The sequence below is a fragment of the Dipodomys ordii genome, unplaced genomic scaffold, assembly GCF_000151885.1.
Source record: "Dipodomys ordii isolate 6190 unplaced genomic scaffold, Dord_2.0 Scaffold78, whole genome shotgun sequence".
NCBI lineage: Eukaryota > Metazoa > Chordata > Mammalia > Rodentia > Heteromyidae > Dipodomys > Dipodomys ordii.
In genome coordinates this window covers 1,653,675-1,675,351 of record NW_012267294.1, presented here as the reverse complement: position 1 = coordinate 1,675,351, position 21,677 = coordinate 1,653,675, and the positions used below count along the sequence as shown (strand labels likewise).

General features: G+C 38.3%; 2 protein-coding genes and 1 pseudogene across 2 annotated transcripts in view; 1 reads left to right on the top strand and 2 right to left on the bottom strand.

Annotated features, from left to right (window-relative positions):
* LOC105991863 (atherin-like) overlaps nucleotides 1–4,260 on the bottom strand; it is a 17,432-nt gene extending 13,172 nt beyond the window's left edge. Inside the window, 3 exon segments of the mRNA XM_013024609.1 lie at nucleotides 113–199; nucleotides 201–310; nucleotides 4,214–4,260. Coding sequence (XP_012880063.1) covers nucleotides 113–199; nucleotides 201–310; nucleotides 4,214–4,260 — 244 coding nt within the window.
* A 24-nt stretch (nucleotides 4,261–4,284) lies between these two features.
* Nucleotides 4,285–14,615, top strand: Slc16a1 (solute carrier family 16 (monocarboxylate transporter), member 1). Its single transcript, XM_013024608.1, has 4 exons — nucleotides 4,285–4,501; nucleotides 5,691–5,834; nucleotides 10,712–11,578; nucleotides 14,341–14,615. The coding sequence occupies exons 1-4, from the start codon at nucleotides 4,285–4,287 to the stop codon at nucleotides 14,613–14,615; spliced, it is 1,503 nt and encodes a 500-aa protein (XP_012880062.1).
* A 3,064-nt stretch (nucleotides 14,616–17,679) lies between these two features.
* Nucleotides 17,680–21,677, bottom strand: part of LOC105991861 — a 42,592-nt pseudogene continuing 38,594 nt past the window's right edge.

Genomic DNA, 21,677 nt, shown 5'->3' with positions numbered 1-21,677 from the left:
TTTTTCTTTTTGCTTATGTGGTGCTGAGGAATTGAACCCAGGGCCTCAGGCATGCAAGGCAAGCGCTCTACCACTGAGCCACCTTCCCAGCCTCTCAGATACAGATTCTTACGATCAAATGTCTTCATAATCACTCCTTCCATGTATTTTATGAAATTAGCCAAACCCATAACCATTTGTGTAATTGGTTCAATATACAGCCCTGACTTTATAGTCATGCCTAGGGACATCTATATTGTTGTAGTTTCCAAACAGTTTCCAGTGTTCTTTATTATTTAGAGAAAATAAATGAGCAGCTGGTTGCTTGGTACTCGAGAGGAGATATAACACTCCTGCCCTACAGAGATGGCCCAACCCCAGCCTGGCTTGGTTTTAGCCCACTGACTGAGCTCACCCACCATTTTGCTGATACTGTTTTTATTCCTTGACACCAAAAGTAAACCCTACATAGTTTAGAAAAAGAAAATTAACTTGTTAACTCTATCTAAAAAGTCCCCAATGAATGAATAAGATGAGAAACCACTTTTCAGAACAAAACCAGAAATGAACACAGAAACTGAGCTTCTACATCAGAACTAAGCAGTGCCTGCAGAAACCGTCACCAAAGATGTGCGCTTTGGCAGAGTTGAGGAGACTTTATGAAATGGCTCTGACACCTGACATGGGTTTTTTTGGTAGGGTTTTGTTTTTGTTTTTGTTCTTGCCCATTTTGATAAATAATCGAAATAATTGCTAAAGGAGATGAATCTTTCATTGCTCTCGTGCCCTAGAACAGTTGTGATCCCTTGTTCATTTCTGGGCTATAGCAGCTACTAGATAAGTGCTAAATAACTTCTAAACTGGGGGGAAAGGGTTGAAGTGTTCCTTTCTAGACTGTGAGTTCCAAATCGCCAGAGAACTACAAGCCCTCTGATGGTTTCTAGGTTCCTGCAAATAGGACAATTCCAGAGGAGTTTCTCCTGGTCATAGCTTAGTCTTGTTTCTCCAGCCAAGAAATGCTGAGGAGACTTAGGGAAAAGGCCAGGAGCCTCTCAAGCTTTTGGGGAAAAGGTCTCAGTCCTTGTTTAATATATACTATGAATTTAATTATGATGGTGAAGCATAGCTAATATTTAAATGGTATATTTAACAACTGAAGACCAGATTTTCTTTTACTTAATAAGCTATGCATTTATATTTTATCTTTTCTTTTTGTTTTTGTTTTTTGGTGGCAATGCCGACCGAACCTGAAACCGCATGTGTGCTTGCTACCACTCACTGTGCTACACAGCCTCAAATTTGTTTAAATGAAATGATGTAGTAATATAGACACGTCCACCAGGATAGCATTAAGCAGTGCTACCCAAATGTTATCCATCTTGTAAATTAATGTTCACTTTCAGTAATTTTGCTTACTAGTATTATACCTAATATGTAGGATCACAATTAAAATCATCAACCCAGCAATCTAAGAGTTTCCACCTTCTCCCTTTGGAAAAAAAGAAAAAAAAAAGAAAAGCTCTGGCTGGGCCCTGAGGTAGTTCATGCTAGCTACTCAGGAGACCAAGATCTGAGGGTTGTGGTTCCAAACTTGCCTGGCCAGGAAAGTTCGTGAGACTCTTACCTATCTAATTAACCACCAAAAACTAGAAGTAGAGGTGGGTATCAAGTGTTAGAGCACTAGTCTTGAGCAAAAAAGCTCAGGAACAATGCCCAGGCCCTGAGATCAAGCCCAGGAATGGCACCAAAACAAACAAATTGATGAAATTAAAGGGAAAATAGACAATTTAATAAGAATTATTAGAAACTTCAACTGAAATTAAATTATGATGCTTGTACAATTTTTTTTGTGACTCATGGAGCTTGAACTCTGAGCCTTGGTGCTGTCCCTGAGCTCTTCAGCCCAAGGTGAGCACTCTACCACTTGAGCCACAGCACCACTTCCAGTTTTCCCACTGGAAATTAATTGGAGATAGGAGTCTCATGGATTTTCCTTCCAAGGCTGGCTTTGAACCACTATCCTCATATCTCAGCCTCCTGAGTAACTAAGATTACAGGTGTGAGCCACCGGCACCCAGCTATATACAATTGTTTATTGTACTGAAAAACTACAGAGATAGATGATTTTTTAATTATTAATAAGAGCAACAAAAATAAAACTTAACAAAAGATAAAAGTTGTGTAAACCCTGGGCATTTTCCAATTTTATAATATTTTTAGAGACTTTATTTCCATTAAAGTCTTACTTTAAAAAACCTTATAAAGGTCTTTCATCTTCTTCAGTAGAACTACTCTTAAGACTTGTTTTCTCAATGGGCATTATGCCAGGAACACCACCCCCCTTCCCCTTTTCCCCTTCCCCCCTCAAAATGAAATAATAGAGGACCCAGCAAACAAACACAAAAAAGACTTGTTTTCTTTCTATTACTGTAATATCATTCTGTAAATTATGTTTGAAGCCTTTAGGTTGATGAGCATGTTAATTATTTAAAGTTGACTTCTATAGCTAGGAGACTGAAATTTTCACAGTTGGCACTTTACCACTTGAGCCACACCTTTAGTTCCAGGAAACAAGGATTTTTATAGACTAAGACATACATTGGTAAAAAGTGAGTCATTTGACCTAAATCATATTGATATTGTATTACACCCATGCCAGATAACCAAAACGGTCATGGTAGCATCAGGATACATTGTTAATTTTGACATAAATTTTAATATATTAGTGTACATTACTTATACAAAGGAGTTTCATTGTGATATATCCTTACATGAATATGATGTGGTCAGATTCATCTCCTCTGTTACTGTTTCTTATCTCCCTTTTCCAAACAATTTTTAAGGGGTGGGTATTCTTTCTATTATCACACATGCATATGAAGGACTTTGATCATATTCACCCCCTCTTTCTGCCCTCTTCCTAATAGTTTCTACTTATAAAATTGTCATAACTTTGACACTGGTAAACCAAAGTAAACCAAAGGAGAGGGTAAATTGCTCAAAAGAATGCTAGTAATGCTGTTCCCAGATTTTCCGACCTGCTACTAATTCAAATTTTACAGTGTATTTCCTTTACTAATTCTTCTGTCTGCTAGTACTGGATAACAAAAGGAAAAGGGAAATCTTTTTTTAATGTTTTATTGTTATTATAAAGGTTATGTACAAAGGAGTTGCAGTTAAATAAGTCACGTAAAGAATGCATTTCTTTTAGGGAAACATTTTATTTAAAACTACCAGCTTCTAAAGTTAAGGTTCACCTTTTTTGTTGCTTTTTAAACCTGAGCTTGAACTTGGGGCTTCTTGTGCTCTGGCTGTTGAGGTGGACATTCTCCCATTTAAGACACACCCAGCCGTTGCTGATTTGTTAGAGATGGAGTCTCATGGCCTTTCTGCCCAGCCTCTCTTTGAATCTCCTCAATGTCTCAGCCTCCCTAAGTGAGTAGGATCACAGGTATTAGCCACTGGCATCTGGGTAAGATTCATTTCTTAACTGTAGCTGCCAGCTATTGTTTAGGAATATATCTAGTCTCATCGTAGGAAAAGCACTGACATCTAAATGGTTGCATGAAGCATAATTTTCCTGAGATTATTTTCCACTCCACTAAACAAAAATTTTGCATTTAGAAGTGATCTTTTGAATTGTAAATTGCTTTGAGTCCAGTGAACTTAAAAACAAATTGTGTTGGAAATGGTGCTGTGTGGCTCAAAGTGGTAGAGCACCAGCCTTGAGCACAAAAGCTCAGGGACAGTGCCTGAGTTCAAGCCCTAAGGACAGGCCAAAAAAAAAAAAAAAGTCACTCCTGGTTTTTCAAGGCAGCCTAAAAAAAACAGAAAATGAAAACTATGTAAGTATTTTGGAGCATAAATTTGAGAAAAGGAGAAAAAATAATAAGGAAATACCAAGTTCTAAAACTCTTAGGGAGTGTATATTATGTTGCACAAGTAGTTCCAAAGAGGAATTTGGTTATCTTCCGTAATGTAGATATTAATTATTGAAACAGATATGATTTTAAATTTAAAGGCAAATACTGCATTTACTGGGAATTTTTTTGGCATTCAGTTCAAATGGTGGTGAGTTTCTGACTGTAAGCATTTGAAATTTGAGCAGTAATCTGCTTCTTTGTTTTCCTGCTGGGTTCAATGAGGACAGGCAACACTGAGAAACAATTTAGTTATTTGTAACATGGGTGTTAGAAGTTCTGCTAGAGTGCTTTGTTACTGACCCATGTCTTACGTACTGTTTTCATTTCTATCCTTCAGATAGTTGGAGTTAAGCCGCATTTTTTAAAACCATCTTCACATAAGATGTCATCTTCAGATGGAGGTCCAATTGGATATACACCCCCAGATGGCGGCTGGGGTTGGGCAGTGGTAGTTGGTGCTTTCATTTCTATTGGCTTCTCTTATGCATTTGGAAAATCTGTTTCTATCTTTTACAAAGAAATTGAAGGTATATTCAATGCCAGCACCAGTGACGTATCCTGGATTTCCTCCATCATGTTTGCTGTCATGTATGCTGGAGGTAAGTGCTCCTTACTTGTTTGAATGTTCAGAAGGAAGACCAAAGTTCTATGTCAGGTAGTCTCTGTTCCCGATGATTTTATTAGTAAAATATTCACAATGTGAGTTCATACAGAGTATTAACACTATATACCAAGAACCATTTTAAAATTTTTCTTATCAGCAAAACTACATGGCATCTGTGTGCTCTCTGAGGGCAATTATAACATTATAAAACAAGTATTTGGAAGAATAATTTTTACCAGATATATTGGTTCATGTCTGTAATCCCAGCACTCAGTAAGCTGAGGTATTAGGACCACAAGTTCAAGGTCAGCTGGAGTACAGAGAGAAACCTGTCTCTTAAGCAAACAAACCCATAAAGATAACTTTCTTTAAAATGTTTTTTTAGCCTGAGGATATGGCTCAGAATGTTTGCTTAGCATGCATGAGGTCCTTGTTTTCTGCTTTTGCTGGTATATAGAAATGTGATTGATTTATTTCCCTAAATTTTAATTGTATATCTGGTAATGTTACTCTAGGCTCTTCTTTGTTCATTGGTAGCTTCTATCAAAAATTTTAGATATACACAGTAACTTCTGCAAATACTGATAGTTTGGTTTCTTCCTTTCCTTATACCTTTTTCCCCTCTGTATTACTGCGATGGCTCGGACTTCAAGTATAATATTGAAGAAAAGAGGTGATGGTAGGCATTCTTGTTTTGTAATTTTATGTTGGTTTGTTATTGTTGTCTTCTATAAGAAACAAAACATATTTTAGCTAGTTTTTAAATATGTTCTAAAGGTAGAAATTTAATTAGATTTTTTGGAACAAAATAACAGCAAACTTGCTACATACTTTGGTAATAATCTAGATGTATGAAGAAGCCTATGGATATTTATAATCATGGAATTGCAACCTGTTCTAAGTTAGTTTGAGGTTTTTCATATATATATATATATATATATATATATCATATATATGCTTATATATACTTTTATTCATCTAATATAGATGTATAGAAGATAAATCTGTTTTCTTCTACTATACAAACTGGTAACTCCAAAATAATGATAGAAAGCAGTATTCCTTACAGTGATTTGTTTTGTTTTCTGATTGTTATGGGGGATTTGATCCTGATACCTTTCTCGTTAGTAATGCTTGTGTGAATATGTCTTCTGTGTACCACCAAGTTGTTCATTCTCTCCTAGGTCCTATCAGTAGTATCCTGGTGAATAAGTATGGCAGCCGCCCAGTCATGATTGCTGGTGGTTGCTTGTCTAGCTGTGGCCTCATTGTGGCTTCTTTCTGTAACACTGTACAGAAACTTTACTTGTGTATTGGAGTCATTGGAGGTAAGCTGCTACTGATTCATTTTCACACACTCATTACTTTGTGGACTAGTGCAGCATTTATCTGTCTATTCTTTTGAGATGCATTAGAAAATATACTGAGTGTTTTTTAAGAGTTTAGATGGATTAAGAATAATGTAAAAGTAAGCTTTTAAATGCAATACCTTTATTTGTTAAATAAACAAGTTAAAATTTTTTGTCTTTCCCTTCTTGTCTTTTCCTACTCTCTCCTCCCCTCCCTGTCTTTCTTCCTTTCCCTTAAGAAAGGTAATAGTGATAGGTATAGAGTATGGTCCAGTGACTTGTTCCCACTCAGCATAAAATTTTCCCTGAAAATTGGCTCCATTTGGACTTGGAGAGATGGTGCCGAATTTTGTGGTAAAGAAGCCAGATGTATTTTCAGAGTGAAGGGCACACCTGAGAACTTCCTTCCCCTGCCTTCTTGTTTTAAGTACTGGGGGAGTAAACTCAAGGCCTTCTAGATCATTCTAGGCAAGCATTCTACCACTTGAGCCACATCCCCATCAATTGCTCTCCTTTTGAATAACTAAATTTAAAAAATAAGCCCAGGCACCGGGCATCCCTCCCAGTGTCAAGGTCACAAATGTCAAGACAAAGCTGAAGCTGGAAGCAAGTGGCTCTTGTTATGCTAGTAATTCTAGCTACTCAGGAGACTAAGGATCATGGTTCAAAACTAGCCCAGGCAGAAAAGCTTATGAGGCTCTTCCAGTTAACCAGAAAACAGGAAGTGGAGGTGTGGCTCAAGTGGTAGAGCACCAGTCTTGAGCTAAAAACACTAAGCACAAGCATGAAGCCCTGAGCTCATTCCTCAGTCCCTGTACCAGCAGAAGAAAAAAGAGGAAGAAGAGGAGGAGGCAAGGAGGAGGAGAAGGAGGAGGAACTACAAATAATATAAAAATACACATCATTCATACTTCTATAATTCAAAGTAAACCACCAATAAAAAGAAAGACCATTTGACCATTTCCTGTTTTATGCCATATCTGCTCATACATCTTCCTATGCACACACATAGCACACACACATACACACATAATTATTTTCAAACAAAAAGAAGATGAAGTTATATGTTATGTTGTAATAGCTTTGGGGTTTAGGTTTCACTTAGGGCTTTGTACATGCTAAGCATGTGCTCTACCACTGAGTTACACCCCTAGCCTATTACCAACTTTTTTAACTTTATACATCATGCACATAATTTCCTATCTCAGTAAAGATACATTGAATAAATGCTGTAATTTATTTTACCATTCTCTGATGGATGTACATGTAGAGATTTTTCACATTTTTTACTAATTTTTTTCTCTTAATATATATTTTTATTGTGAAGATATTGTACAAGGGGTTACAGTTACATGAGCAAGGTAATGAGTACATTTCCTATCAAACATTGTTACACTCTCCTTTATTTTTCCCCTATCATCCCTTTCCTCCCCACCTCCCCAACTTTCCCTCCCCTCTCCCATCCACCCTCACCCCGCAAAGTTGTAAAGTTCGTCTTCAAAATAGTGTCTTGTTACAATGGGTCATCCTGTATCCTTATTTCAGCATTTTGTTATTTCCCTTCCCCTTCCCAAATTAGAAAAATGTATATACAAGATGAAGGACACCGGAATCAAATACAGTGACAACAGAAGTTGTACCATGGGGAAAGAACATTCAAAGAAACAAAAAAAATCACATAGTACATTATAAGTACATTAAAAAGAACAGCAACAAAAATTAAACCTCTTGTGTCCCTATCTTGGGGTTCATTTCACTTAGCATCTGGTTATATGGTTATATGTACATAGCTTTTGACCTCTTCTGCTTGTCCTAGACATATACTAGTTATTGTAGATAATGGAAACCATGGGACCTATGTTTCTTTGGGCCTGGCTTACTTCACTTAATATGATTTTTTTCCAAGTCTTTCCATTTCCAACAAATGGGGTGGTGTCATTCTTTCTTATGGAGGCATAGAATTCCATTATATATATATCACATTTTCTTGATCCATTCATCTACTAAGGGGCATCTGGGTTGGTTCCATATCTTAGCTATGGTAATGCTGCAATAAACATAGTTGTGCTGGTAGCTTTAGTATGGCCTTGTTTGTGATCATTTGGGTAAATGCCTAAAAGGAGGATTGCTGGATCATAGGGGAGCTCTATGTATAGTCTTTTGAGGAACCTCCATACTACTTTCCAAAGTGGTTGAACAAGTTTGTATTCCCACCAACAATGCAGTAGGGTTCCCTTTTAGCCACATCCCTTCCAGCATCTGTTGTTATTAGATTTCTTGATTCTAGCCATTCTAATTGGGTGAGGTGGAATCTCAATGTTGTTTTAAGCTGCATTTCTTTTATGACTAAAGAAGTTGAGCATTTCTTCATGTGTCTATTGGCCATTCTTATTTCATTTTCAAAGAAGTCTCTCTTTAAATCTTTAGCCCACTTATTAATGAGGTAGTAGTTTCTTTGAGGATTTGTTGTTGGGGGATTTAATTTTTTTTGAGTTCTAAATATATTTTAGATATGAGACCCTTGTCTGTTGTATGGCTAGTGAAGATCTTCTCCTAATCTGTGGGCTTTCTATTGATCTTGCTAGCTATGTCCTTTGCCATGCAGAAGCTCTGCAATTTCATGCAATCCCATTTGTCCAACCTTTCTTTCATTTATTGTGTTTCTGGGTCTCTATTAAGAAATTTTTGGCTTTTCCAAAGAGCACTAGGACTTCTCCTATTCCTTCCTGTAATGTTTTCAGTGTGTCTGCTGTGACTCTGAGGTCTTTGATCTATTTGGAGTTGATTCTGGTGCAGGGTGATATATAAAGATCTAGCTTTAGTTTTCTACAGGTGTTTAACCAATTTTGCCACCACCACTTACTGAAGAGTCTTTCTTCCATTCTATTATTTTAGCTCCCTTATCGAAGATTAGGTGGCTATAGGTCTGAGGGTTTATTTCTGGGTCTTCAGTTCTATTCCATTGGTCCTCAGGTCTGTTCTTGTGCCAGTACCAACTGTTTTGATTAGTAGAGTTTGAAGTTTGGTATTGATATTCCTCCAGCACTGTTCTTTCTGCTAAGGATAGTTTTTGCTGTTCGGAGTCTTTTATTGTTCCATATGAATTTTTGGAGTGTCTCTTCTATTCCCTTGAAGAATGAGGTTGGGATATTGATGGGTATTGCATTGAGTTTGTAGATAGCCTTGGGAAGTATTGACATTTTCACGATGTTAATCCTCCCAATCCAGGAGCACAGGAGGTTTTCCCACTTCCTTAGTTCTGCTTAATTTCCTTTTTCAGGTTTTTAAAGTTTTCATCATAGAGGTCCTTCACTTCTTTAGTTAACTCCTAGGTATTTTATTTTTTGTGAGGCTATTACAAAAGGAAATGCTTTACTGATTTCAGCCACGCTCTTCTCATTATTAGCATACAGGAAAGCCATTGATTTTTAAGGGTTAATTTTGTATCCTTCTACTCTGCCAAAGTTTTTAATCAGCCTGAGTAATTTGGGAGTGGAGTCGATGGGGTTCTTTAAATACAAGATCATGTCATTTGCAAAGAGGGAAAGTTTTACTTCATCTTTCCCTATTTGGATCCCCTTTATGTTTGCATCTTGTATTATTGTTCTAGCTAGGCATTCTAATACTAAATTGAAGAGGAGTGGAGAGAGTGGACATCCTTGTCTTGTTCCTGAATTTAGAGGAAATGGCCTTAGCTTTTCACCATTAAGTATAATGCTGGCTGTAGGTTTGTCATGCACTGCCTTTATTATACTGAGGAATGTTCCGTGGATTCCTAGGTTTTCCAGAGCTTTCATCATCAAGGGGTGTTTGATCTTGTCAAATGCTTTTTTTGCATTTATTGAGATAACCATATGGTTCTTATCCTTGCTCTTGTTGATGTGATGAATTATGTTAATTGATTTGCATATACTGAACCAGCTTTGCATCCCTGAAATGAATCCTGTTTGATTGTGGCATATGATATTTTTGATGAGTTGTTGAAGTCGATTGGACAAAATTTTGTTGAGAAGTTTTGCATCGATCTTCATCTAAGAAATAGGTCTATAGTTCTCTTTCTTTAATGAGTCCCTGCATTGTTTTACGATGAGGGTTATGATGGCTTCATAGAAGGATTTTGGTAGTGAACTTTCAATTTCATTCAAGAATTGGAGGAATATTGGTGTGATCTCTGCTTTGAAGGCCTTGTAGTATTCAGCTAACATTTTTTACCATTGATAATCAGTGTTCCCATGACTTCTCTGTACATCTTTATGGCAGTGATTTTTTTTCCAGTTCTAAGAGTTGAAGTCAGAGCCTCAGGTAACTCTACCACTTGAGCCACACCTCCATCCCTTTTTGTCTTAATTCTTTTTGAGCTGGGGTCTTGATTTTTGCTCAGGCCAACCTGGACCACAATCCCCTATTTATGCTTCCCGCAAAGCTGTGATGACAAGCATTCGCCACTTAGCCCAGCTTTCCCATGGAGGCTTGTACCACCCAAAAGTATTTTTACTTGCTTGGTATCTTTCTGTGTTTGTGAGACTTATTCTTTCTCTTCTTGGATCTCAGTTTCATGTTCCTTTGGAAAGCTAATATTATGAGATTAAACAGTATCCCACAATTGTTATCTTCTGGTTGTTAGAGTGAAAACAGTTACTTCAACATTATAGTGTAAGCCTGATATGTGCTACATAAAGAGACATAGAATCTGTGAATGTTTCTTAAAACGATTCAATGATCTACCAGTTACAATAACCTCTTCCATAATTATGATAATTTGCCTTCTTTCCATTCCGTTTCTTTTTCTAGTTAATTAATAACAAATATGTTTTACATTCACTATAGTACATAGTGGTTTTTTTCCCCTTTCCTAGGTCTTGGGCTTGCATTCAACTTGAACCCAGCTCTGACTATGATTGGCAAGTATTTCTATAAGAAGCGACCATTGGCCAATGGACTGGCCATGGCAGGCAGCCCTGTGCTCCTTGCTACACTGGCTCCTCTCAATCAGACTCTCTTTGATATCTTTGGCTTGAGAGGAAGCTTCCTTATTCTTGGGAGCCTCCTACTACACTGCTGTATAGCAGGATCCCTGATGCGACCAATAGAGCCCAAGCCAACCCACACAAAGAAAACTAGGTCCAAAGAATCTCTTCAGGAAGCTGGAAATTCTTGTGCAAAGAAAGATACAGATGATGCAAATGCAGCGTGTCATCGCGTGACCCTGGAAGAGGAGAAGCTATCAGTCTTCCAGACAGTTAACCAAGTGCTGGATTTGTCACTGTTCACCCACAGAGGCTTTGTTCTGTACCTCTCTGGTAATATGATAATGGCTTTTGCACTGGGTGCACCCTTAGTCTTTCTTAATAGTTATGCCAAGAGTCAACATTATGCTAGTGAGAAGGCTGCCTTCCTTCTCTCTATTTTGTCTTTTGTGGATATTATAGCCAGACCTTCTATGGGAATCGTAGCCAACACAAAGTGGGTAAGACCCAAAATCCAGTATTTTTTGGCTGCTTCTGTTATAGCAAATGGCATGTGTCATATGATACTACCTTTATCCTCCAGCTACATTGGGTTCTGTGTCTATGCGGGATTCCTTGGCTTTGCCTTTGGGTGGCTCAGCTCCATATTGTTTGAAACACTGATGGACCTCGTTGGACCCCAGAGATTTTCCAGTGCAGTGGGCTTGGTGACCATCATGCAATGCTGCCCTATCCTTTTGGGGACACCACTTTTAGGTATAGTATGATTCTCTACTTCTAGGGTTTTTTTAACCATGAAATGGGTATACCGGATGGGCACAGTGACAGAGATCCTTAGCTATCTGGTGGAAAAAGCAAGTCTTCCCCATGTCTTCCCCATGCTGTCGGCACAGTGTTTGGCACAGCATGCTCACCCAAATAGTTATAGTATGAGATTAAGTTGACCTACCTAGCAAGCTAAGAGGAAAATTTTAAGAAAACAAATATAGTTATTATAGAAAATTTGCAATATACAATGCCTCCTTCTGAGTACTAAATAGCAATTTTATTTTAATCAAGAAATCTCAGAACTGTTCAAAACCACAATAGCTATTAGGGAAGGGATTACAGTGTACCACAGGTTGCTGTAATTGTTTTGTAAAACCTGTCACATTTCACAGGTCTTTGGAGCTAGCAGTGATATTGATTAGTTGATAAATGAAGAACTATAGGCTTCTAAAATTAAAATAACTAGCCCAAAATCTCACAGCAAGTAAGCAACCCTAAAACTTGAGGATTATTCTCTTAGAATCCCACATCTTGCCAGGGTCTAGTGGCTAATCAAGAGGTTGAGATCTGACAATCTGGTTTGAAGCCAATACAGGCAGACAAATCCAAGAGACTGTTTATTCTCCTATTATCCAGCAAAATCCCTGAATTGGAGGAATGGCTGAAATGATAGAACACCAGCCTTGAGTGGAAAAAAAAAAAGAACCAAAAGCTCAAGGCTATCCCAGTACTGTCACTCCCTACTGACTTTTTGAAACTCCTCCCTCTATTCTACCTATAGCTAGTGAGTCTCCACATCCTGTCAGGTTTTATCCCTTGAATCTTTAGTCTGCCCATTTGTCCTCATCACAACCTACCACCCTTAGTCAAAATCCTGTCTGCTGTTGAGACTGCTGTTAACAGTAGCTTCCTAACTGGTCTGCCTGTGTCGGCTCCAGCTGTTCTGTGCCGTACACCTCTCCCTCTGCTTCTCATTGTTCTTCGCTAGAAATCAGATTCCTTCATGTGACCTTCTGTACTGCAGAGCCCAGCCACATCTGTCTTCTCTAGCTCTATGTCCTACCACCAGCCCTTTGCTTTTGGGTCCAACAACTTGGGCCTTTGCTTCCCCTTACACACCATGTTTCTTCCTACCCCTTTGCCTTTGTACTTGCTGTTAGCTTGGAGCCTCTCCCTACCCACTTCTAAATGATCCCTATCCTCCTGCAATTCTCAGCTCAATTGACTCGGTGGACTCAATTGAAGCCTTCACCCCACTTCTGAGTCCCAAATTTTCCATTTTCCATTAAGAGCTCTCTATTTTCCAGTAAGAGCACTCCTTCTGTGTAATTCTGAACACTCCCGCTGAAGTAGGGGTATTGTGTCCTGTACCCACCCTTGCCCTCAGAGCCAGTGCTGGAGAACGGCAATCACTGTGATGAGTGATGGTAAGTTAGGAAACAGTGTGATATCCCATACAGACTGGTTTGGATGAGTAAAGAATAGTGTTTACCAAAGTTTATTTCTAGACAGAGTAGTTTGATGAAATGTAATAAACTTTGTGTAACTAGGATTTCATGGCCAAAAACTAACATTAATTTGGAAATGCCAAACTAATGAATGTGCATTACTACCAACCTCATAAAGCCTTGAAGAGGAGGATATGATACAGCATTTGACTTTGGCTTTAAAACATGAGAAGTGTCTCACAAAAGGCACTGAAGCCAGTCTTCCTGGCTTAAATCCAAGCAAGTTCTCTTACCAGTTTTGTGACCTTGGACAAGTTACTGAGTGACTCTGTCTTTCAGGTCTCATATCTGCACAAGAGAATGATAGAAGCTATGTGTTGTGAAGATTAAGTGCTTAGAATGGTGGGAAAGTGTGGCTGTTCTTAGCCTATCCACAAGAACAGTCTGTGGGAAATGCTGGTAAAGAAGGAACATTGGGGGTTGGGTATGTGGCATAGTGGTAGAGTGCTTCCCTCGCATGCATGAAGCCCTGGGTTCAATTCCTCAGTACCACATAAACAGAAAAAGCTGGAAGTGGCACTGTGGCTCAAGTGGTAGAGCACTAGCCTTGAGCAAAAGAAGTTCAGGGACAGTGCCCAGGCCCTGACTTCAAGGCCTAGGACTGGCAAAAAAAAAAAAAAATGTGTTGGCCTTGGACAGCTGGAATAGCTCAATAGCCTTGGACAAGTCTCCTAATGTCTTTTGAACACCAAATTTGAATATTATCTATTGAAACAAATGATCTATGTTCTTCCTAATTCCAAGGGCTGCTTTTATTTTTCCAAGTTGCTAAAGAAAAAGAATAACAAGGACTGGGATTGTGGGTTAGTGGTAGAGTGCTCACCTAGCATGCATGAAGCCCTGGGTTTGATTCCTCAGAACCACATGAACAAAAAAAGCTGGAATAGAGTACTCAGGCCCTGAGTTCAACCCCCAGGGCAGAAAAGAAAGAAAGAAAGAAAGGAAGGAAAGAAAGAAAGAGAGGGGGAGAGGAAGGAAGGAAGGAAAGAAAGAAAGAGAGGGGGAGAGGAAGGAAGGAAGGGAGGGAGGGAAGGAGGAAGGAAAGAAAGAAAATAAAAATATACAAGGCTACTCAAAAGCATTGAGTGTATACATATAAGATGGGTAACTTTTTAGCAGTTCCATTTTATACATATTTGTCATTTGTAAGTTCATTGGTGATTGAACAGATCTTCTGCTTTGTTTGGGAAAGGGTAGTTACACTTCCTTTCACACATAGATCTTTGTTCTTCACATCTCCAGGCCGTCTAAATGACATATACGGAGAGTACAAATACATGTACTGGGCATGCGGTGGCATCCTAATTGTTGCTGGGGTCTATCTCTTCGTTGGCATGGGCATCAATTATAAACATATGGAGGAAGAGCAGAAAGCACCGGAGAAGCAGAAAGGGGAAGGCAAAGAGGAAGAGACCAGTGCAAGTGTTGACAAGAAGCCAAAAGAAGTCACTAAAGCAGCAGCATGTACAGAACAGAAAAGCCCCAAGGAGAAGCATCTGGTCTGGAACCGTGCATGATATGAGAAGCTTTTGTTCACAAATACTGGAAACATTCTCTGAGTTGTGTTCTAACCAGTAACAGTTAAGGTCTATGGTGAGTCAAACAAGTGTCCACTGATGGAATTTCAATTTTATTCCTTCACAGCAGTCTAAAAAAAAGAAAATCACATCCCTTGGGGGCAAGGAGTTTTTAAAGAATAAGGGAAGGAAGAAAATGGCTTTTATTTGAGCTTAGATTGATTAAGGTATACTTTACATACTGTAGAATCTCACAAGCCCCCTTCCTGTTTTGTTGTGTTTTGTTTTGAGACATGGTATCCCTATGTAGCTCAGGCTGGACTCAAACTCATATTAGTCCTGCCTAAAACCTCAGAGTCCTAGAATTACAGGCCTGACACCTTCCACGTACATACACTGGTACACACACCTAGTGGCACATCACACCACTCAGGAAACTGAGAGAACTTCATCTTTAGTTTGAAGTTCGTCTGAGCTACATAGTGAGAACTTGTGTCAAAGAAGAGAGAAAGGAAGGAAGGAAGAGCGAAAGGAAGAAAGAAAGAAAAAGAAAGAAAGAAAGAAAGAAAGAAAGAAAGAAAGAAAGAAAGAAAGAAAGAAAAGAAAGAAAGAAAAGAAAGAGAAAGCAGAAAGAACAGAAAAAAAAATGTGTGTTCTCACCATTCTTGGAAGAAAATCAACCAATCAGCAATGCACATGAAAAAGAATCAGCCAATCAACAGGATCCCCATTAATCTCATGAATACCTTTCCCCAACCCCATAGATCACATTGGCAGAGCAGTAGCAACATACCCCTTGTGCTTGCCTGCCTGCTGGTTTTCCTTGAACAGCAACCTAATAAACCATTTTTTCCTCTTCTTGGTCCATTCTTCTACCAACCTGTAGCTCTAAAATTCCTAACACTATTAGTTTGTCTCTTCCAACATGGAATAAATGAGATCATTTAGTGGCTAAGAGAATATAAATTATTTGGTCTTTTTCCCCAGTTCCAGGCACACAGGTCCTAAAACCCTTAGGGTCTTCACAGTGTCTTTTGACTACTAATAAGATGACTTGTGGATAGAGCCTTTAGTTGGTTTCGGGGAGTGGGGGGAGTCTGGTCTCTATTATGATCTAGAGGTGTTTGGCAAGGCTAGAACTTTGAGTTCCACCCCCTCAGTTCTGGAGATGGTAAGGAACTAGAGTTTGAGTACAAACACTAAGGCTAATGATTTAATGTTAGGCCTACATCATGAAAGCACCAGAAAGCTGCCAAGCTACAGTGTTTGGTGGGCTTGATGGTGCCAAAAAATAACATGCAACCTAGTACCTCTTAGTCCATGCCATTAACCTGTGCCTTGCCCTAGCATATCTTCTATGTCTACTCTTGGGTTGTATTATCTATATAATAAACCATTAAATGTATATGAGGTGATTTCCTGAGTTCTATGAGTTGTTACAGCAAATCATCAAATTAAAAAGAGCCATGGAAATGCCTAGTTTATAGCTAGCTGATCAACTGCAGGGCAGCCTGCAACTTGGTGTCTGTGGGCGCAGATCCTTGAACCTGTGAAGTTTGATACTATGGTAGTTAGTAGTAGAAGGCTGGTGGGTGATCGTTCATATTGGAAACCCAGCTCGTTGGGTGTCAGAAATGTCATGAGTAGTCTGGAAATGTCACTGTGAAATGCATTACTGTACTTTGTACAATTAATATGGATTAGTAAATATAATTTTTTAAAAAGAAGTGAGCCTTGTGTTTGGCTTCTTTTGTACAGCGTCATGGTTTATGATTTGTGTGTGTGTTGTTCCATTTGTCAGCACTTTTTTGCTCTTTATTGCTCAGTAGTATCTCTTTGTATGGATGGACCACAACTGTATATTCATTCACTCGATGATAGATACTTTGGTCTTTTAAATGTTGGGGCTATATGAATAAAGCTGCTATAAACATTTGCCTATTCTCTTAGATAAAGCTAGGGTTGTCATTACTGAGTTGTACAGCAAGTACATGTTTAATTTTACATGCAACTAAGTAACTACTTTCTAAGTGGCTACAATTTTGCAGTCCCATGGCAATGTAAGGAATTCTGGATTTTCTGCTTCCTTGTCAGCAGTTATTTATTATTAGTCGTGTGTGTGTGTGTGTGTGTGTGTGTGTGTGTGTGTGTGTGTGTGCATGCGCACGTGTACATGCACGCTCCCATGCTGGTAAGCATGTTGATCTTGGAGCTTGAACTCAGAGCCTGGGCACTGTCCCTGAGCTTTTGTGTTCAAAGCTAGCACTCTACCGCTTGAGCCACAACTCCACTTCCAGCTTTTTTGATGGTTAGGTGGAGATAAAGCTCTCACAGACTTTGCTGCACAGGCTGGTTTTGAACCGTGATCCTGAGATCTCAGCTCCTGAGAAACTAGGAGTACAAGGCATGAACTATCAGCCCTTGGCCTATTGTTAGTTGTTCTTGTTTTTTTAATGCTCCCATTTTAGTAGGTCTGTAGTATGGCTTAATTTATGTTTCCTTGACAATGCAGTGACTAGTGATATTAGTCATTTTTTTCATATACTTGTCATCCATATATTTTTAGTGAAGCTTTGTTTTTCTAATTCTAACATCTAAGAGATATTAAATTACTTGCTTTTCTTGTTTATCAAACTCGGTGATTTTTCAAGTTATGTGACAGTAAAATGAATATGTTTGAAAAATCCATAAATATGCTGCAATAAATTTAAATAGATGTTTATGAAGTCTAGTAACAAGGAAATATCTATGTTACAAGCATAATACAGCATTAAGGGAAAAGGCAGAGTACCAACTAGTTAGGTCAATATAGACAACATACTCTTGGAGAAAGACAGGAAGGCAATATACACAGAATTCCACCCATCCTTGTGTTTGGATGGTGACTTTTCCCATTTATTCCAATTTTCCTACATATAACTATGATTGCTACCTTGTCACTAATAACAAGAGGAAAGAGAAATAAGTTGGAAATAGAAGGCATCTAGCAAGAGACATTGTCTCCTAGAAAACGAAGCTACTGTGAGTGTGACATGGAACCCAGCAGCACCTTAGTCTCCAGTTGTCACCTTGCTGTTGTGTTGCACAGGGCCATGTTGCACTTGACCTCCTTCCCGCTGCCAGGTGTCTTGGAGACAGTATTCTGCGGCTGCCCTTCTGAGTGTGTCAGCTGCAAGGGGATGTGTCATTCAAGAAGCTAGAGATTCAACGCACACCCACCTCACAAGTTATGATTGTTGCTGAGATCTGCAAGAGAAAATCCATAGCAGTGATGTCACAAAAAGATAGGGTGATGATGGCTGGCAGAAGAAGTCTACCTTTCCACATTTTCACTAACAGATACCACTATTGACACAGGCTGTCCAAGCACTTTCCTACGCATTGGGAATCCAGTAGTAGCGAAATACAATTGTCTGAAATCCATAGACAATTTTTCTAGTAGTGGAAGACAGCTGATACACATGTAAGTCATAAGGAAGAACATTTTCAAAGTAGCCCAATAGATATAAGATTTGCCTTTATTCATTCTTTCACCAAATGGTATTTTGGGGGAGCACTGTCTATGTTCTTGATGCATGGAAGGAAAAGAAATAACAGTGAGCAAGAAGAAGTTCCAAGCCCATATGAAGTCTGTATTTGACAGCCAAACTGTAGTAGAGCCTGAGGCACCTGACCCAATCCTCGAGTGCTAAAAGTCCACAAGTCCATTCTCAAGCAAGTCAGTCAACGTCTTGGTCACAGACAAGACAAGGGTAATGCAATTGTGAAAATTATCTATGAAAGTGGGTAGCTACTCTTTCCCGGTAGCTTCCCACTTTTATGTTAACATACATTAACATACAGAGATTTTATAATAATGCCCTAGATGCATACAATGTGCTTTCAACAAGTTCATACTTTTTAGTATGTTCCCTTAGCCCATCTTCCTCACCTCTTTTACAAACAGTGTTTGGTGGGTTTCACTCTACTGTCTTTATATATAGGTGTATATGTGTATGGATATGTAAATATAGATAGATATACATATTCACGTTGAATCCTCCTCACTACCCCTAGTCCCTTCTCCTTTCTTCCCCGCTCCTGCTAATTTCCTTACCATGGCAATCCTGTCCCATTGTCATTACCATTATTACTAATAATGTTATTATGACTATTAATCAGCACCATCATTTTAGGTCTAGATGCCATGTATGGGATATATAGATGAAATTTGGAGTTTTGAATTTGGCTTCCCAGTTCCATCCATTTTCCTGCAAATGCCACCATTTTATTCTTCACTATAGCTGAACAACACTCCATAGTGTATATTTACCACATTTTTATTCTTCACTATAGGTGAACAACACTCCATGGTGTATATATGCCACATTTTTTTTATCCGTTCCTCAGTTGTTGGACATTTGGGGTGATTCCACAACTCAGCTATTGTGAAGAATGCTGTGATTAACATGATGTGTGGGTATCACTCTTATATGTTGATCTACACTCCCTTGGATGTATACTAAAGCAGATACATACTTGTACAGCAGGTTTGTAAGGTGAATCTCGTTTTAGTTTTTATGAACTTCCATATTGAGGTTCAGTATTTACGTTCCCACCAATAGTGTATTAGGATTTCTTTTCCTTCCTCATCCTTACCAGTATTTATTCTTAGAATCTCAGAGTAGTTTTAATTTCAGTTTTTTGACAAGGGATACTGAACATTCCATTTATTTATTAGCCATTTGTTCTTTGGAAAACTATCTGTTCCATTCATTTACTCGTTTAATTGGATTTTTTTTCTTTTGGTGTTTTACTTTTTGAGCTCTTTGTATGATCTGGGTATTAATCCTTTATCTGCTTAATAGGTGGAAAGATTTTTCTCCAATTCCATACATTGTATCTTGATTTTGGTATTGTTAATTTTAATGTGCAGAAGCTTTTTAATTTTATGCAATACCATTTATCAATTCTTGCTCTTATTTCTTGAGCAACTGAAGTCCTGTTCCAAAGATAATTTCTTCCATTTATATCCTCCATTGTTTTCCTGTAGTATTTTTTAATTTTCAGATCTTACATTAAGATCGTTGATATATTTTTAGCTTATTTTTGTACAGTGTAAGGGATAGGTTTCTAGTTTCAGTAATCCATTTGTCCAGCACCATTTGTTGAAGAGAGTATCTTTTCTCCAAAGTTGTTTTTGGCATCTTTGTCAAAAGTCAGATGACTACATCTGTGTGGTTTAAGTTCTAGGTCTTCTATTCTGTTACATTGATTTTTGTGTCTATTTTTGTGCTAGTATTACAGGGTTTTTGTTTTTGTGGGGGGGGGTTGTTTGTTTTTTTGTCACTCATGGGGCTTAAACTCTGGGCTTGGGTGCTGTCCCTCAGCTCTTCAGCTCAAGGCAAGCACTCTACCGATTGAGCCACAGCACCACTTCGGTTTTCTAGTGGTTTATTGGAGATAAGAGTCTCACAAACTTTCCTGCCCGGGCTGGCTTTGAACAGTGATCCTCAGATCTCAGCCTCCTGAGTAGCTAGGATTATAGGTGTGAGCCACCAGCGCCCGGCTTAGTATTACATTTTTTGTTACTATAGCTCTGTAGCATGTGAAGTGCGGTGTTATGATAGATATCTCCATCATTTCTTCCTTTGGTCAGGATTTCTGAATTTTACATTTCTATATGAATTTTAGAATTGATTTTCCTACTTTTTTTCTAAAAATGGCATGGGATTTTTATGAGAATTGCATTAGCCTGTAGATTACATTCTGTAGTAAATGCAATTTCACAATGTTAATTCTAACAATCCATGATGAAATAACCTTCTTTGTCTCTTCTGAATAATTTTGGTTGCATACTCTCACCCTAAGCCAACGTTTGCCTTTATCAATGGTGTGTTTCTTGTAGGCACCAAATGGCCAAATGTAACTTCCTCCAATTTATATCTTTTGACTGGAACAATAGGACTATTAATGTTAAAAGGCGTGTAATATTATCTGTCCTTGTTTTGTGATGTTTGCTTCTTTTCTAATCTTCATTTGCTAGTCTACACCTGTAGTAGAATTTATTCTTTTCTGTACTTTCCTGGTTGTGTTGCTTACGTATCTTCTTTATTGCTGACTTAGTTTTTGTTTCTCATAGAAGGTCTGATTTTCCTTCAAATATGAAAGATAGCTCTACTGAATACATTAATCTAGGTCCACAGTATTTTTTTTGCCAGTCCTGGGGCTTGAACTCAGGGCCTGGGCACTGTCCCTGAGCTTCTTTTTGCTCAGGGCTAGCACTCTACCACTTGAGCCACAGCGCCACTTCCAGTTTTTTCTGTTTATGTGGTACTAAGGAATCTAACCCAGTGCTTCATGCATGCGAGGCAAGCACTCTACCACCAAGCCACCTTCCCAGCCCACAATAATCATTCTATATATCTATATATCATTCTATAATCTCCTTGCTTCTAGAGTTTCTGGTGAAATATTTGATACTATTCTGATATGTTTACCATCATATGTAATTTTTCACTTCTCTTTTGTAGGATTCAAAATTCTTTTTCTTCTGTATATTTGCTGTTTTAACTATTTGCTGTTTGGGGTGTTTCTTTCTGGTCTTTCCCATTTGGTATTCAAAAGCCTCCTATATATAGATGATCTCAAGACTGGGGAAATTTTCACCTGTTATTTTATGGAATATGTTTTCTATTCCTCTAGCTTGTATTGTATCTTGTATTGTATTGTATCTCCTTTAATATCCATAATTTGTAGACTTGGTCTTTTGGTGGTATCTGAGAGGGACTCATGTTCTATTTGTACTATCTTAGTGTTTTTTCTTTGTCTTTTTCTGATTGATCTAATTCTACTTTATTATCTATATGATACCCTATTTTCATTTGGTTCCATTCTAATAGCCAGTCTTTTCCCTGAGGATTTTTGTTTGTTTGTTTGGAGGAGGGGGTATTCTGATTTTTTTGTTGTAGTTGTTTTTTGCCAATACTGGGTCTTAAATCCAGCACCTCATAGTCTCACTCAGCTTTTATCACTCACAGCTGATGTTCTTTAACTTGAACCACTCCTCCTGTTTTGGATATT

Excerpts from the sequence above, each read along its gene's own strand:
- Slc16a1 (XM_013024608.1), top strand. The coding sequence starts at position 4,285 with ATGTCATCTTCAGATGGAGGTCCAATTGGATATACACCCCCAGATGGC. Across the intron at positions 5,835-10,711 it reads GTGTATTGGAGTCATTGGAG|GTCTTGGGCTTGCATTCAAC; the intron begins GTAAGCTGCTAC and ends CCCCTTTCCTAG. Across the intron at positions 11,579-14,340 it reads TTTGGGGACACCACTTTTAG|GCCGTCTAAATGACATATAC; the intron begins GTATAGTATGAT and ends TCACATCTCCAG.